General features: G+C 37.1%; 1 protein-coding gene across 1 annotated transcript in view; it reads left to right on the top strand.

The window, feature by feature from the left end:
- VAPA (VAMP associated protein A) overlaps positions 1-17,266 on the top strand; it is a 34,586-nt gene that overhangs the window by 14,036 nt on the left and 3,284 nt on the right. The window contains exons 2-4 of the mRNA XM_075022968.1: positions 6,753-6,905; positions 12,477-12,580; positions 14,590-14,670. Of these exons, the coding sequence (XP_074879069.1) occupies positions 6,753-6,905; positions 12,477-12,580; positions 14,590-14,670 (338 nt within the window). The remainder of the gene's footprint in view (positions 1-6,752; positions 6,906-12,476; positions 12,581-14,589; positions 14,671-17,266) is intronic.

The following is a 17,266-nucleotide window of genomic DNA, read 5'->3' as shown; positions in this document are numbered from 1 at the left end:
GATGGATACATCATCAGCATGGATGCTGGCAGCACGTCATTGTGGGGAGCTCAGATAAAATTTCATGTTACCCCTTGTAAACAATTCTAGCCTAGAATCAGCCTTAAGGAGCTGTGGACATTGAGGTGTGTCAGCTTTCTTATAAAGCCTTTGTTGCATTCTGATGTTTACATGCAGGTTGATGACAAAACTAATAACTATTTCTGAAGTGCCAGGTTATAATAACAAGTGAAAGATTCTGTATTGCTCTAATATATGGATATCTACCTGAAAGCCATGGTTATTTGTAGGTGTTATTAATCTTGCACCTTCATCCACTGATTATTCCTGATCATTCAGACCTATAATGTATTAATCCATGAAGCCTAAGATGTTATGCTTCATAAACCATGAATAATTTTAACATACATGATCTGTTAGAGTTGGAATTTTTCTTCCAGTTGAAGAAGGTATTTGAATGGTCATGGGTTTGCTATTTCAAGAGGAAGGAATTATGTTCATTGGCAATGCATGTTACAGATTCTCTTCAGATGGTTTTCACAGAGGTCTGCATATTAATTTCTTAAAACTAATTTATGGAAATAAACATTCCTCTCGCTTTCTTTTGTGTCAGCTGTGTCACCTATGCCTTTTTCAGAAAGTACTATAAAATCCCATTTGGAGCAATTAAGTGCTTTTTGTACATCTTAAGACAAGTTTTCTTATCTGACAGTCAAGGTAGTTTTGACTTGCTACAGAACACTGGTCTCTTTCATTTTAGACATCTTTCCTTCAGTACTCTTGGTGGAAGATGAACAGGTCAGGGAATACTTAAGTAAACTGGACATACCTAAGTCCATGGGCCCCGATGGAATGTACCCACGAGTGCTGAGGGAACCGGCAGGTGGAGAAACAGGCTGACAGGCACCTTGCGAAGTTCAACAAGAAGTGCAAAGTCCTGCACTTGGGGAGGAACAACCCCCCATGCACCAATACATGTTGGGGTCTGACTGGATGGAAAGCAGCTTTGCAGAAAAGGCCCTGGAGGTCCTGGTGGACACCAGGTTGACCATGAAGCAGCAATACGCCCTTGCAGCAAAGAAGGCCAATGGTATCCTGGGCTGTATTAGGAGGAGTGTTGCCAGCAGGTCAAGGGAGATGATCCTTCCCCTCTGCTCAGCCCTTGTGAGGCCATAGCTGAGTGCTAGGTCCAGGTCTGGGCTCCCCACTACGGGAGGCATGGACATACTGGAGAGAATCCGGTGAAGGGCTACAAAGATGATGAAGAGACTGGAGCATCTCTCCTGTGAGGAAAATCTGGGAGAGCTGGGACTGCTCAGCCTGGAGAAGAGAAGGCTTAGGGGGATCTTAATCAATATCTACAAATACCTGAAGGGAGGGTGCAAAGAGGACAGAGTCAGGCTCTTTGCAGTGGTGCCTGGTGTCAGGACCAGAGGCAATGGGCACAGCGTGAAACACAGGAGGTTGCCTCTGAACATCAGGAAACACTTTTGTTTGTTTGTTTGTTTTTTACTGTGAGGGTGACCGAGCACTGGCACAGGTTGCCTGGGGAGGCTGTGGAGTCTCCATCCTTGGAGATATTCAGAAGCCATCTAGACATGGCTCTGGGCACCTGGCTGTGGCTGTCCCTGCTTGAGCAGGGGGTTTCGCCCAGATGACCTCCAGAGGTCCCTTCCAACCTCAACCATTCTGTGACTGTTATGTCAAATAATTAAATTAAAAAATTCTTTATTACATCATATGAATGTACTTTACATGGGGCTATGTTAATTTAACTTATTCTTTCTTTAATCTGTCATTACTTCTAATTCTGGCAGAATGAGTTAATGGAGATCTTACTCTGTTCCTGTCAGGTCTATCATAAAAGTCAGTGAACTTGTTCTCAAAACATTTCTTGCTGGCTTTATAATACTACTGCTAGTTTTTATCCTGCTGACTTTAACTCTTTTCTCCTTCATTAGGGCTCAAATTGTCAAATGCAGTAAATGATTTTTCTTTACCTGCTCAACCTGACTTTATTGTGTGCTGAAAGAAAACTACCCTGCCTGCGTTTGCTTTGCTAAAGATGCCTTGAAGTGTTCTGTATGTTTCAAGTGCTCTTGGAATTTCAAAGGTGGTTGAAGCAATGGTCAAAGAACAGCATCCCACTTAAAGCATATAATCCCAATAGTTTTTGAAGTTAACACTGTAACTTACACATTTTAAGGAGTTTGGATTCCTTTTGCCAGTCTGTGTACTTTTTTAATGTGTACTTATGTTGTTTTTAGATGTGGCTGAATATATCACTTTACTGTGCCAGTACAGTTTACAGTTTACAGCTTAAATAAACTTTAGTTCTGTGCATGAAATAGAGTGCTTTGTGGCAGTCAGCTTAGGTATTAGGTTTTATAACAGCTACAGTTCAATGTCTTAAATTGAAGAGGACAATATACTTAACACTTAAGCTGTTTCATGTAAAATGCTGTTGAATTTGTTTAATAATGCATCCTCATTTTTTGTACAAGTTATCTGCCTGTTAATTATCAAAGATTTTATGTAATTTAATAAAAAGATAATTTCTTATCCAATTTTAGGTAGAGGTGATATTCTGTGATGGGCTCTGTGTGTACATTACAACAGCCTTACTAATTTTGAATGGAGCTTCTTGATACCCAACCCTGTCCGCTTCTGAGAAGTTCTTTATGTTCACTCTGTACTAGCAACAGGTAGAGATAGTGACAGTGATCTCTCACCTTTCCCAGGGGTACCACAGGCTGAGGAGGTTTGTCTAAGCTCTTCCTTCCCACTCTAGAAAAGCATTCGTGTCATTTTTTTTCCTGTATGTTTGACTGTCCCAGGCGGTAGAAGGATGACTTCTGGAGCTGAGGAACTGAAGGAGACCTGAATTTGAAGACAAAATGACACTGTTGATCAAAAAGATCTCTGTACAGGTCCTACCTGTCCAGTAGTACATAGTATTTTGATTTTACTGCAGTGTAACTGGCAAGCTTGTGGCAGGCTGGGAAACTTGGCCCTGTGTTTCAGCAGTGGAAACTGGCTCTTCAGAATCTGTGTCATTTCTTTCTGCCCACTAGTTGCTGTAGTCCGAGATGTGTAGTTGCCAGGGGCAACCCCAGCATTAATGTTGCGGTGGCTGCACTGTAAGATTGCCGGAATAGAAATTCAGTCCATAATGATTTTGGAGATCTCTGGTATTTCTGAGGGTGATTAGGCAGGTGTCTTGTCATTCCTTTCTAAGGCACTTGTAAGTCAAAAAGAGAGGAAAAATCTCGGTGTGGATTGTCATTGCTCCATTCAAAACAGTTGGAATAACCTGGCACTCTCACAACTTTTATTCTAGGAAGATGCTGTAATCGGCATCTTGAATATACACTACTAAGTGCGTTGCTGAACTCCCTGTCCCCTTTAAAGTAGGTCTGACTCCCAGAGGTTGTTAGATTGAAATTACAGGTTTATAAAACAATATCTCTTGTCATTAGACATCATAGTTACATCAGTATAGCTTGAGCCTTTTATTAGTTAAATTACTACAGCTTCTGAACATCCTAGTTGCAGATCCAGAAGGCCATTGTCTTAAGTTCTACAAATATAAGACAAAAGATAGTCTTAAGCAGTTTACAGTGGGAGTATTGGGCAAACAACAGTAGATGAATACTGATGAGGTATTTTGTGTGGTGGGTACAGTTAGACATGAGCTTATCTGAGGTTAAGTGCTCAAAAACCAGCTTTGGCCTGGGTGTCATGCAAGCAGAGAGAGAGAGATGCTCTTTTTGAGAGTATAATGCTGTCCTAGTGAAGCTGCATGTTTTCTGAGATGAAGTTGGCATGTATCTTGGTGCATGTACAGAATGTCTGTATCCGTCTTAGCCTGTTCTTTTCCTTGTTCAGTTGCAGTCTGTGCAGCATGACATAAAATATTTCTCCTTCCTGGTTCTCCCTCTCCCCCTGCCTTCTCTTGTTTTTCTCAAGGAACCATCGTGATTTAGGCTTTTGCACTCAGGCCATTAGTGCCAGCTTGTACTTTATTTCCCCACTCCCCCAAGGGTAGCGGTATTTATGTTTGTGTGAATGGGAACTCCAGAATCCTTCTGCTGTTGCATGGTTTCTTTTTTGAAGGATATGTCGTGCTAGTTTAGATTGTGTGGCTCCTCTGAATGGTAATAGACATTTTTTTTTCCTGATTTACTATCCTTGTGTCTGCTCCTGCCTGTCCATGCTCAGATCAATGCTGTCTGTTAGTATGCTACTAAACTACTAAAATAGCTGGGTTCTGCAGGAACAGTGAAATTTAGTCATCTTTTCCTTTTGTGCAACAATTTGTTACCAGCTCTTTGTTGAATCTGATGGTTGCGAGTCTCAAGAGGCTTTATACAGTTTTTCTTTCTTTAAAGCTTATAGAAGCAGGTGAAAGGTAAAGCTGTCAGAAGAGTCCTCTAGACCTTGAAAAAAATTTCAGTCCGCTCTGAAAGAAATGTCTGATACTAAAAAAATGTCCCTGAGCTAAAGGCTCTTTTTTGGGAATTATCCAGGAAATACAAAGGAGGTCACTGCATTCATGCACATGGGGAACAAAAGCAGATTGTTTTTTTTTTTAATTATCTGTGGCGTTAGAAATTATAATAAATATCAAAATAATTTGAAGAGTGTTTTGAATCCTGTCTCTTTATTATGCACTTTGAGAAGGCAGATTTGAGGGGACCTTTCATGTCTCAAAAGAAGCAGAACTTTTTTTTTTAAGTTTAAAAACCAGTTTATCATCAGTTTATAAATTCATTGCTTCTTTGTCTTGAAACAAGCTATTTTTGAATAGTGTAGCTCCTTTTCTAGGTGACTGTGCCTTTCAAAATGAGCCTCTGAACTGAGCCTGTTTCTCCTTTGAGCAGAATTTCCTTAGTAATAGTAGTTGAGAAGATGGAGAAGCAGAGCTCCTCAGGTTTTCTAGAGTTGCAGTTAAAAAAAAGCAACCCACACTTTTGAAAGCCAGATTGAAGGTGCTGTATGCTGCTGGCCACTGCAAAGGCAATGCTTAGATGACTGTTAGTAAAACTCCCAGAATAACTTCCTCAAAAGTGTTTGTGAAGCTCGAAAGAGTAAATGTTTGGTCTTTTCTGAGTGTATTGCTAGTCTTAGATTTAGAGGAGTATTCAGCTGCCTGATTTTAGTTCAGCTTGTGGTATGAGTGATGGGAGTTATTTTTGGATCATGCTCTGTAAGTAAGTGCAATTGAATCCTGCAAGAGCCATGAAGAGGCAAGTGACAGGAAACTTTGAAGTAGTTTTGTAAATCTTCTTGGGGGCTGTGTGAAATTTGCTTGGATTGAGAGGGTGGCTATTTTGTCCACCGTATAAAGCCAGATGTTTCAGACAAGTAATACCAGTTCCTATTTTCTCAAAAGAGCCTCATTGAATGTAAACCTAGCTCATGTGTATCTTCATCTACACCTTGGTATTCTGATTCTCAGTAATTCCCATTTTAGTCCTTTATTGATTTGTATCTTGGTGTTTTGTGTCAAGACTGTTTAGCACTCTCTCAAAATCAAGGATTTGGAATGAGAGTGAGTTATAGAAACAAAGACATCGCTCAGATAGTGAGCCCTCTAGTGTCATAACATGTTTGATACTGGCCTGTTTCCTTCAGAGTAGTCCAGACACTTCTGTGGAATAAGGTGTTCAGAAAAGAACTGGCTTCCTTTGTCTCATGTAGTTAGTGGTTTTGTTGTACCTTATCACTTGTTCATATCACGTATATTTTTAATCCAGTTTAATTTAAAGTTTGCTTTCGTTGTGGTTTTTTAATGGAAAAGTAGTTGTCATGTTTTCAATACTGATGAAAATTATTTTGTGGTAATTTAATGTGTAATTTTTAAAGAACAATAAAGAAGGTTCTTAAAAGTTAAGGTACACATGAAATATTATTGAATAAATTTCATGTTCATATGAGATTCCATATTCTAAGTTGCATTCTTCTAGTGCCTGTGCAGTATTGCTTTCAGGTGTCACAACCGTAAGGGAGATTAACAAGCTCAGGACACTGTGAACCTTAGTTGCTTTTTGTGCTGTTGCTGTATGGCATCACACAGAGGTGATCTCTGATGGAAGACGTGCTTTTGCAGCTTGACGCTGAAATTATGCTTCTTGTCCAATCCAGTCGTAGAGGCAATTCCTATCCTGATAGTTTAACTTAAACACAATTTAGAGTATGTGCATAAACAGCATATCATCTCTTGCCTATTTTGAATTTAAAAGATGAGGCTGATGTCTGTTTCTGTCAAGTCTGTAGGAGCTCAGAAGCGCAATAGAAGTTGAAACCTCAAGAGCAGTTAGCATATTTCAGTATCAGTGTTTTCTTTCTTTAAACATTTGAAAGGGTTCCAAAGTATGTGTTGCTTCTATTCCTAAAGAAAAATCCAGCAAAATTTACTTTTGCATATGACCATTACCTTCTAGGTATTAAAATGTTAAGAATGATTTGGTAAAATTAGCATATGTATATATGAACTTTTTGTGCCAGCAGCTTGAGCCTGTCATACTATTTAAGAGTTATTTGTTCACTGCTGTAATGTATATTATTATAACTAAGGTGATAGAGCATACTTTGCATGTAACAGTTTATGTGCTTAACAGAACTATGATTTAACTTGCTTTTAGAAGTTTGTTGCCATCAAGTTATATTTTAAGAGTAATTTGTACTGTATAAACAGATTTCTTTTCCAGAGATACATACATATTTTAAAAAATCAACTCTTTTTACAGGTCCCTTTACAGATGTAGTAACTACAAATCTTAAACTACGAAATCCATCAGATAGAAAAGTATGCTTCAAAGTGAAGACCACAGCACCTCGTCGATACTGTGTGAGGCCGAACAGTGGAATTATTGACCCAGGATCATCTGTAATTGTTTCAGGTAAAAACAGATATATGCAGTTGTAGGTTAGGCGTTTTTAGGCCTTTTATGAAGTTCTCCAATGCTTGATCTTAGAGGCTGTTCAAAGTATGTCAGCTTTTTAAAAAGATTTTTTTAAAAATAAAACCGTTCCCCTTCATTAGTGCAATGTCAACTTGACATAGAGCTGCAATGATACATGAAAAATCCTCCATACAGAAATACTTGCCATTCGTCACATTTATCTGCAGCTCTCTGAAAGGAGGAAAAGTTGGAAATGGGTAGTGACATTAACAGTACCTTTGCTTCAGACTATTCATGCTTGTATCTTGAAGTAGGGCATTGCTTGGCTGCTCTGATGTGTTTAAAGTTTAACATTTGACAGTTCATTACATTTAAAAAAAAATAAAAATTCATTCACAATTGTAGGCTAGTTGTTTTGACTGTAGCATTGGTCCCTGAACTCTGTTGTTTCATAATTCTTGCATTTATTACAGTAGTATATGTTAAGTGGCATTCATTAAATTGCTTTTAAAAAATTGTATTTTCTGTTATTTTAGGTAGCTGGAGCAGTTTGTTGCCCTTAAATTTGAAAAATCTAGTACATTTCACTATAGAGACACTCCGTCCTTATTCTGTTTTTGGTTTTTTTAGGTGAGGGGATTAAAAAAAGAACCCTTACTTTTCAGCAGCATGAGCCCTGAAGCCAGAGAATACTATTTTTTTCCATGAAACTCCATGTAGGTTTGGCTTACATACTTCGTTCTGACAATCCACAGAATTTTGGTAGCTGGACATATAATGGTCTAATCCTATACTGGACTGTACAGTGTCAAAAAGACCAGGTGTTAGTAATCATGGGAGCAGGTGTTCTCCAGAAAATGGGAAAAGACTGGGTATCAGTCTTCTGATTTGGTAAATGATTTTTGTAGGTCATTCTCCTGATCATTTTGAGGTAGGAATCTCCAGAATAAAGGGGATTCTCAAACCAGTGACTGTGAGAGGTGAGAAACTCTTTATTTCTCTGGACCCACTGTATTTCCCAACTTGGAGAGAGGGGATTCCCCTTTTTATAGGCTGTGGTCTTACAGGTTGTAGACATCACAGGCAGAACAGTTGTCAGCTCCTAGACCTCCTAAGTCAAGAAAGCTGATTTTTGTAGAACCCTTGGAGCAAAGCAAAAGGGAAATAATGGAGCAATCCTCAGAGCGTTTCAGATTCATATCCTTATACCCTTCGGGAAGTTTAAAAGAAGCTGGAGAACTAGCTTCAGGTGATACGTTCAAATATTGCAGGGAATACCTCAGGAAAACTTTATATTTATGATTGATTAAAACCTTAGAGTAACCTTCCTTGAAGGAAAGACCAGTTTTCTAATCTAGTATGATCTGTAGAATGTAACCCTTTAAATCTTGCTTACCATGGACAGTCCAGCATCTCATGGATGAAAGATCATTTTACTGAGAATTGGTTCAAGATTCAAGTAGTCAAAAGCCAACTTTATTTTTGTCTTCAACTTCGACTTACAGCCATTTTGTGTTAACTGTGTGTTTGATCTGGTGTCAGGAATCTTTCCCATGGGTAGTCATACATCACAATCAAGATATTACTGGACTTTACCTTCAGGGAATTGAATAGATTGAAGGATTCCATTTGCCTATTGTAAAGTGTGTTTTCATAGTTACAAATCATCATTTTAATGCTTTGAATATTTCAGTTTTTTAAATGAGGCAATACTGGAGCTGTAAACAGTATTTCAGCTTCAGGTTCACCAGTAAAGGGAAACAGTGTCATACTGCTTGACTCTCAAGTTTGCATAGCAGGGAGTCTTTGATATCCCTTTTTCTGTATCACTGGATTCTCATGCAGTTATGCAGCTACAGTAACCCCAGGATGCTTTCATTGCTTAGTTATAGCGACTCCACAGTGCTTTTCAGAATTAAGTTCTCTTCCCCAAAGCTTCATATTTTTGTTTTTAAGCATATAATTTCTTTTGGGTCACTTGGTAAGATAAGTGCGGAGATAATTTTTCTAGTGACCCACTTTGTTATCTCATCAATCTCTCAACGGAATGTTTTCAGTGCTGACTCATCTTTTACATAATTAAAAATAGATTTCTGTCACATTGTTGTGCAGAGAGAGATCTCTATGGGATACCATGAGCTGAAACTCTGTGTTCAAAACTAAATGTTGAGATAGTGTTAGCTGTCTTCAGCCTGTACAATGCATCATGCTGATTTACAGTCAAGCCAGTTTTTAAATTCATTGTTGGAGATGTGATTTAACAGTCATTTTAAGAAGTCCATGGGCATTTTGTTTATCATTCAATTGTGAATCACTAGGTAACCTTCTTCAGCCATGTTTATACCTTTTTCCCAAAAATACTAATTTGGTAAGACCTGGTTTTCTTTATCTTGGTGCCCTAAATTAACTATTTATTATTGCATCATGTATTGCTTGTTGTTAACTTGTTAAAAACAATTGCTTGTTGTTGATTGTTCTTTTCAGAATATAGTGTGTTACTCTTCTTCCTTCACAACTTGTTAGTGTTACTTATTACGGTTCTTCCTTCTGGTTTTCAGACCCCTTTAAGATGTATTTTGTGGAGATAAAGCCCTCCTGTGTAGAAAACCTAGGCCTATTAACAAGAGGCTTACTTTCATAACTATTTGTTGCAATTCCCCTAGAAGTGATCACTGGACTACTCAGGGATTACAAGAGCATGTTGAAAACTGTTGCTTTGTATGTTCATGAGATTTTCCATGTTTACTTAAAACCGTGAAGAGCTCGAAGAGCTCTTTTGAATTTGTGGATTGTCTTTTTCTGCTGCTTTTCAATTCAATCAGATTTTCAGCTGTTGCCGAGTGGTCAAAGAACATAAAGTTATTTAACTAGTTATCTAAGGATTCTGCCAGCACGTGAAGAAGTTCTCTGAGGATGGAAAGCTGGCTTTGCGATCTTTCAAGTTACTCCATCTGTTCCCTTGGCTTTAGGAAACTGGAGTACTGCATGCTAGTCAGTATTCTGTTGATGGAACAATTCTTAGAGATAAATTGCTGTAGCATCCATACCTGGAAGAAGCATTTAGTTTGATCAGTTATGTTTTGGACCACAGTGAGATGAATGATTAAGGAAACCTGATTTTTAAACCTTTCCAAATAGGATTGTTTGGAAGCATGTCAAATTCTGCAATTGCTCTATGTGCTTTATTAGTGAAATATCTGAATCAGATTATTCACATATCCTTTGATTATGCTGTATATAACATTTAAGGGGGTGGGGGGGGAGAAGGATAATCATCCTGTAGCAAACACCTGCAACTTGTAACTAGTATTTAAGGCCTAAAGTTAGGTGGCAGTGTAATTAGATTTACAAGTAACTTTTTTTCATGGGTACTACTGGATTTGGAAAGGCCAAGTTAGTAATTTGATGCTGTACTTAGTACTTTATATACTAATGCAGTTCAATCCTATCATGAAGAATTTACTCTCTGTGAAGGGAAGCATGTTGAACTACACATCCAGTGAAGATTCAGAACTGTGGAAAATAAAACTGTACTGTTGAAAACTGTAGCAGTATTGGAGTCTACAGACTGAATTGGTTTAGAATATATGGGAAGGTTGTTCAGAGCACACAATCTGTTTTTCTAGCTAAATCAGTATTTCTGCTATAGCTTTTTCATTGCTGTAAAATAGGTAAATATACAGATATCTGTTGACAGAGCTCCATAAATGGAATTCTTGGGGTTTTTTTTTTTTAAATCTTTATCTGAAACTACTTCACCTTCTCTTTTAATTTTGTATAAAGATACACTGAACTGGAATTCCCATTCCATGGAATACAAGTGTACGTACACTGTCAAATAATTTATCTCTACAACTCACTCTGAGTCCTTATCCTCTGGTAGAACAAGTTGCAAGTGTACCCACATACACATATTTAAATATAATTTGTGGTCCTGTACTCCCATCTGGAGTACAGCAACTAACTGTCTCTGAAAGGAGACAAGGGGGCTAACATGACAGTTTGTTTCAGGGTCCGCTCCAGGCAGATAGTATGGTTGGAGGTAGACTCTGCTGGTTGTATATCCATACCTCTGCTTCAGTAGTCCCCCATCACTACCATAACAAACCTCGTGTATTCAGGTATTTCTGCAAACCCTTATATTATCCCCCTGGATATGTAGCTGTATCCTATAAAAGTTCTAATCTCCTGGTCTCTATTATAGACAACATGTTATTTCAGTCCCTTTGAACTAAAGAAACCACACACAAAATAGTGATGCCAGGGTGACCTGGACAACTGCTATGTGGTGTAAAAACATACAGTCTGCTCCTGGATGGTCTTATACAACTTGGGTGGATGAAGGTACTGTGCTTCTGTAATTAAAGCTTTCATTTAGAAGTATTGTAGTGTGGTAGAAATAATGGAGGCTATAAATACTGTCCGTGATGTAATTTTTTTCACTGAGCTTGTGCACACTTCAAAAGAATAACTTCAGAAACATGAGTTTCTGTTCTTGGCCAACAGAGTTTTCAACTTCGGAAAGCTGAAAGTACAGTAAAAAGGCTGTCATTAAGAAAGTCTGAACCACTTGCACACTCTACCTCTGGTACTTTTAGCACAAACTATGTTGCATCAAAAATGTCTGGTTTGTTTTTTTTTTAAATCTGCATTACAGTGTGCTGAAAGCTGAAAACGTGGCAAGAAAATACATAAGATAAAATGCAAGGAGCAGGTATTATGAGCTTTATTGTAATGTTCCACTTAAAGCTGCCATTACAGGGAATTTGATTTTGAATCCCATCCCTCTTTCTTTGCTAGTAAAATGCAGTGGAGGCCCAAAAGTTGCCATATAATTAAAGTGTGTACCTGAATTTTGGAGTACTTCTGGTCCAATGTTAACTGCTAGACTGGACTTAGAGTTAAGAATGTTAAAACCTGAGTAAAATGTGTTGTGTAGTTATTACATAACTAATGACTAGAATTTTTTTTTTTTAAAGAGGTCAGTTTGAAAGTGTTTTAAAGATTTATTATTAAAGCCCTAGGCAGCTTTACTTCCTATAATAACTGTAGTTTGAATGAAGTATTTTAATAGCTTTGCTCCCAGCTTAGATTAATATACCTTTAGAAGTCAGTTGAACTTTCCCCACTGCTGGTGGTCTACCTAATGTAGGTTCTCTCCCTCTTTTTTTTTTTCTGAGTTACTATCATAACATGTGCTACAATTCTTTAACTTTGCATTCACTTAATCATAAAATGTGTTTGTTCCAAAGAAAAGTCCTGTGATGTTTGCTTGAGGTTTTTTTTTTCGTCTTACAGGATATGTTTGTTCATACTTTATATGAAATGTCTGTTAGCTATAGTAATTACAGAAATAATCATGTCAGCTATGCCAGACTCTGAAAAACTTTAAGATCTTTCCACTCAGTAGCTGTTGCTACAGTGTATATCTGCTCTATTTTCAACACTGCCTTTGCATTTTAACTTTCAGTGTGTTCAGTGAGGAGCAAATCTAAAGCGGATAGCATGCTTCTTACAGGGATTAGCTGAAGACTCACAGTTTTATGCTTTATTTTTTCTTCTGAACAGTAATGCTGCAGCCTTTTGACTATGACCCAAATGAGAAGAGTAAACACAAGTTTATGGTACAAACAACCTATGCACCACCAAATATTTCAGATATGGAAGCAGTGGTAAGTAAAAATGGGGTAAAATGACTGTTGTATTTTTTTTTCTCTTAAAAAATCAGGCTTAAGTGTAAATGAATCAGTTTATTTTTGGAGAATTGGGTTTTCCCTGAAGAAGTATGACTTCCATACGTGATTCAGGGTTTTTAATATTAAATACAAGCTCAGTTCTTAGAACTCCCCTAGTGGACTGGTTGAATGGAAATAGTAGTGAATCTAAGGTAAGGTCAGTTCAGTGTTAAAATATGGGCATGTTGTACCTTATATGCAGCTAATCTGAAAGGGATAAACAGATTGTATTTGAAGGAATCAAGAGTTTGTTTAAACAACAAGCCTGAAGCTGTATAAAATGGGTGCATTTGGCCTGAAAAGTGTTTAAGTGAAATGTTGAATAGGTCCATAATGAATTAAAACATTTGGAAGACTAAGATATGTCTCCCTACAAGATACCAAGTGGCTAAACACAGCACAAATGATAGATTTATTTTCCGTTTTAATAGAACATGTTGTAGATTCAGTTCTTGGGCAGGATTGGTCTCATGAAAGATCCAGAAAAAAGATATTTAGGTTTGTGCTTGTTAGTTCAGAAGTAAGGACAGCTGTTTCTGAGGTTACAAGCTGGCAGCAATGGGAAGGAAGCCTTCAGTTGTCAGAACATGCCCTTTAGGGTGTATGTGGACTTCCATAAGCATGTATATTAAGGTGGAAGGGAATGATGCACAGGCTTCTGTCTCTAGAGGCTGTTTTAAGGAATGCCTGAGTTTGCACAGGTACATTCAATGTTTACTCAAGGCAGAGGAAGAGAGGGGAAACAAAGGATAAATACAAGATTTTATAAATCACTGAAATCCACTAGACCTTTCCAGGTTTAGGCTCTGTCCCCTTAAATTAAGGCAAAGACTACTTGTGGCATCACTCTTCACTGGAAACAGTGGAAAACCTTTTAGATTTTGTTAAGCTTTTGAGACATGTAGCTAGAAAGTTAACATCTCTCTTCCCTGTTCGTCTGGTTTACTTTTTCTCAATATGCTCCGATAGCTCTTGGTTATGTGTGGTAAGTGAAACGTAACTATTTGTTGAGGACATAAAAATCCACTTTAGAAATACCTTTCAAATAACTGCTTTCTCAGTGTGTTCAAGTATAGAATACTGAAAAACAGATCTTGCAGAAAATCAGTAATTGTAGTTACAAGTTACTGTACAACTAATGCCATTGAAAAAAGGGAAAAAAAAAAAAGCATGTTATGCAAAGCCTGGATATTCTAGTCTGTAGGACCTGCAATTCTAAGGTGACTTCGGAGGATCTATTCTTGGAAAAATTGCTGCAGACTTCATTCAGATCAGTCTCTGAGCCTAAAGATTTAAGGCAACTATATGAAATGTATGCTTGGAAAGTAAATTGTCAGCTGAGCAGAGAGATTCCAGCATATTTCACAATTATTTAAGTATATTGATAACCATTAGAATTTAAAATCTTTCTTATAAACAGCTTTGAAAAATTCTCTAGACCCAAATTGTAATGTATTACTCAGTAAAAGGAAGAAGTGGTTAAAAATCAAAATATGAAGAACTGAAGAAATTTATTCTGGAACTAAATATAGTCACTAGAAGATGTCTTGCAATCTTTTGTTTAAAATTGGTGCTTCCAAGATGGGACATAAGGAGTACATTTACCAAGGAGTGATAGGGCTAGAACTTTGTTCTTAAGTCAACTCAGATGGTACTTGTTCCTCACTGTGTGTCCTCTCCCTATCCCCTACAAACCTCTGGATCCATCCTTGCATTCAATTTACTCATTTCTATCTCCAGACTTAATTAACCATTTTTAGCTTTCATTACTTTGCAGTAGTCAAAGTGAACAAAAAACATTGTTCAGAAGCAAGTCTGAAAATTGCAGCTAGGGTAAGGACAGTATTCAGCTGTATAGGAGGCAAGTACTAAGAGCAAGCTTATGAACTGTTCAGATGTTTGCATGAGCCTGGCGTGTTAAGTAACTATATTAATTGTTGTCTTAGTGGAAAGAAGCAAAACCTGATGAGTTAATGGACTCCAAATTGAGATGTGTGTTTGAAATGCCCAATGAAAATGATAAACTGGTAAGTAAGAAAAGAGTAAGAAACTGTCATACACTGACTAGTAGGATCTCACGGAAATTTGTTTTGAATTTTTTTTTAAAACCTATTTGATTTGTTGATTAAATGCATTGTAGGAATTTGTACTAAACTAGACAGGAGAACTGTTCAGTATATAACTTTTCAAGGATTCATAGAATCATAGAACAGCCCAGGTTGAAAGGAACCTTGAAATAAATACTATCTGGTCCAACTTTTCGTCAGAAAGGGAGCAGCCTCTCCAACTGCATTTTAAAAACCTCCAGCAATGGAGTCTAGTGCCAAAAATTACTATTCTTTTGTTATTTTTAGTATTGATTTGCTTCAGCATTTTATTGCTGTCAGATTAAAAAAAAATCTTCAATACTGCATACAGTGAAAAGTGAATTGCATCATTTGCTTTTTAAAGTATTAAATGCTTTTCAGTTTTAAAAACTCTGTTTCTAATTCAACTGAATTAGAAAAGGAAGTACTGATTAGAAATTAATACATGCTTTGGGAATCCTAAATGCAGTTTTTAAGGTAGTGGTAAAGACAGATAATCAGACAAAAAAAATCCCATTACCTCTTTCATGCTCTTGCCTTCAGACAAAATCTATTCCAATTGTGTAGGAGATGACAGTTTCATTGTATATGGATTGAAGATGTCTGTTTTGTGTTGCCTGATATTTGGAATAATAGCTGTCAGTTACCTAGAAGTTTTGCAGTATATGACTAAACTCCTATGCATTCGCATTTTTTTTACCCTCATACTTGAAATTCTAATGTATGGAATCTTAATACTGTATATTCTGGGTTGTTTGGGGGTTTTTTGGATTTATTTGGGTTTTGGTTTTTTTTTTTTTTGTTGCTGGTTTTAGCATTGTAAATTAGAGTGTTAAAGTAGGATTTCTGTAAACAACCTTATTTACTTTATGGCCTTGACTTTTCTTTTTAGTACTGTCCAGTTTTTATGGTAGCCTATAAGGCATGTTGGGGGAAAGTACCATAATCCATGTGTGTAAAAACCATCTCAATATTTACATGCAAAAAGGGCCTCAGTGAAGGCTCCTAGCTGGCCAGTAGCTGTCTTTGCAACCATTCTTTTAACACAGTTTTTGGAGTGTAATGTAAAGATGTTTTTCAGACATGATGTCAGTATAATGTCCTTGGGTTTGTTTGGTAAAAGGTAATTTGAGATGCAGCCTTTTACTCAGATGTAAGCTGCCTAAGTGTGTGTTAAATGGTAAAACTGGAAAGGTTAAGCATTTATTATCAAGGCACACAGTTGTTTACTTTCTGTGGTTTTTACTTTCTTATTAAATTACATCTTAGATATTAGAAAAATTATACTTGTTTTTAATTTTATAAAATGTATAATGTAGTGAGAGAAATGTAGTGGATTATACAAAGCTACCTCCTTTTGTACTTTATTTAATGTGATATCTTCATAGTATTGATTGTATATAATGTTTGTGTTTTTCTGAGTAGCAGCATAGGGTTGCAAAACCCTGCTTTAGCAGTTGATTTAGTCAGTCCCTTAAGCCTGGCAATGAGAAATCTGCCAAATCCTGAGGGTATAAGCCTTACCTGCCACCTTGGGATATACCTACACCAGGACACAAGTATTTCACTCCAGTCAGCAACAACTTTCTTCAGATGCCTACCAGTCATAAGTCAGAAGATTGACATGAAGAAACCAGTCAGTGAGGTCAAACAGCAGAAGAAGGTTTGTTCCAGGGAGATAAGTCTTAGGTCTCTAGTGAAGTTTCAGTGCTACTAAACAATTCAGTTCAGCTAGCAAACCAATTAAAAAAGCAACAGATCCTGATCTGCTTACTCATGATATAGGTATGTTGACCTTTTTAAATCCAGTTAGGAATACCTGTGTGGAGTGGCAGGATCTGGCTCTTAGGCTATCTGTGGCTGCATTGCAAAAAATGTAAAATGCAAGTAGATGCTGTAGACCAAATAACAGCTACTTGCGTAGAAACTAAAGAAATTCTTGCATCTTGTTTTAGTTGCTTTGTTATTACATAGATCTGTTTACCTTTTAATAGGTTTTCTGTTACATTTAGTACTTACCTTGGACTACTTTGGTTATGAAAGATGCAGTATGGTGGTAGTCTAAACGACATAGCTGTGTAGCCAGGCAAGTAGGAATACAGAAGCCTGAGTCTGAATCTGATCTGTTTCTGAGTGTATTGCCATATGAATGCTGTATTTTTACAAATGGTAACCTGGGCTATACAGTTGAATCTATTGTATTAATGTCTACTGAAGATCATTGTATATTTTGAGCAGAGCTGTGGGAACTGGATTTTTAATTTTATTTTTGGCATTTTCACAGCTTTTTATGTGACTTTTCATTTGTATTCGAAATTATTAATGTGTATTTCAGACATGCTGTGAGATCTAAATTCCATGTTTTTGCAATACCTTAGTTTCCTTCAGTAAGAGGTGCTATATAAGTGCAAAATATTTGTGCCATACATACTTCATATTAGTTTGTGACACAACCTGTTTTCTTTATACTTTGTTTTGTTTATTACTATTGCAGGATTACTTCCTTCCTTTTATTTTTTTCCCCTCAAGTTCAAAT

Source organism: Buteo buteo, chromosome 3 (assembly GCF_964188355.1).
Source record: "Buteo buteo chromosome 3, bButBut1.hap1.1, whole genome shotgun sequence".
Classification (NCBI taxonomy): Eukaryota; Metazoa; Chordata; class Aves; order Accipitriformes; family Accipitridae; genus Buteo; species Buteo buteo.
Note: the sequence above shows the minus strand (reverse complement) of the source record. Positions and strands in the feature narration are given on the sequence as shown.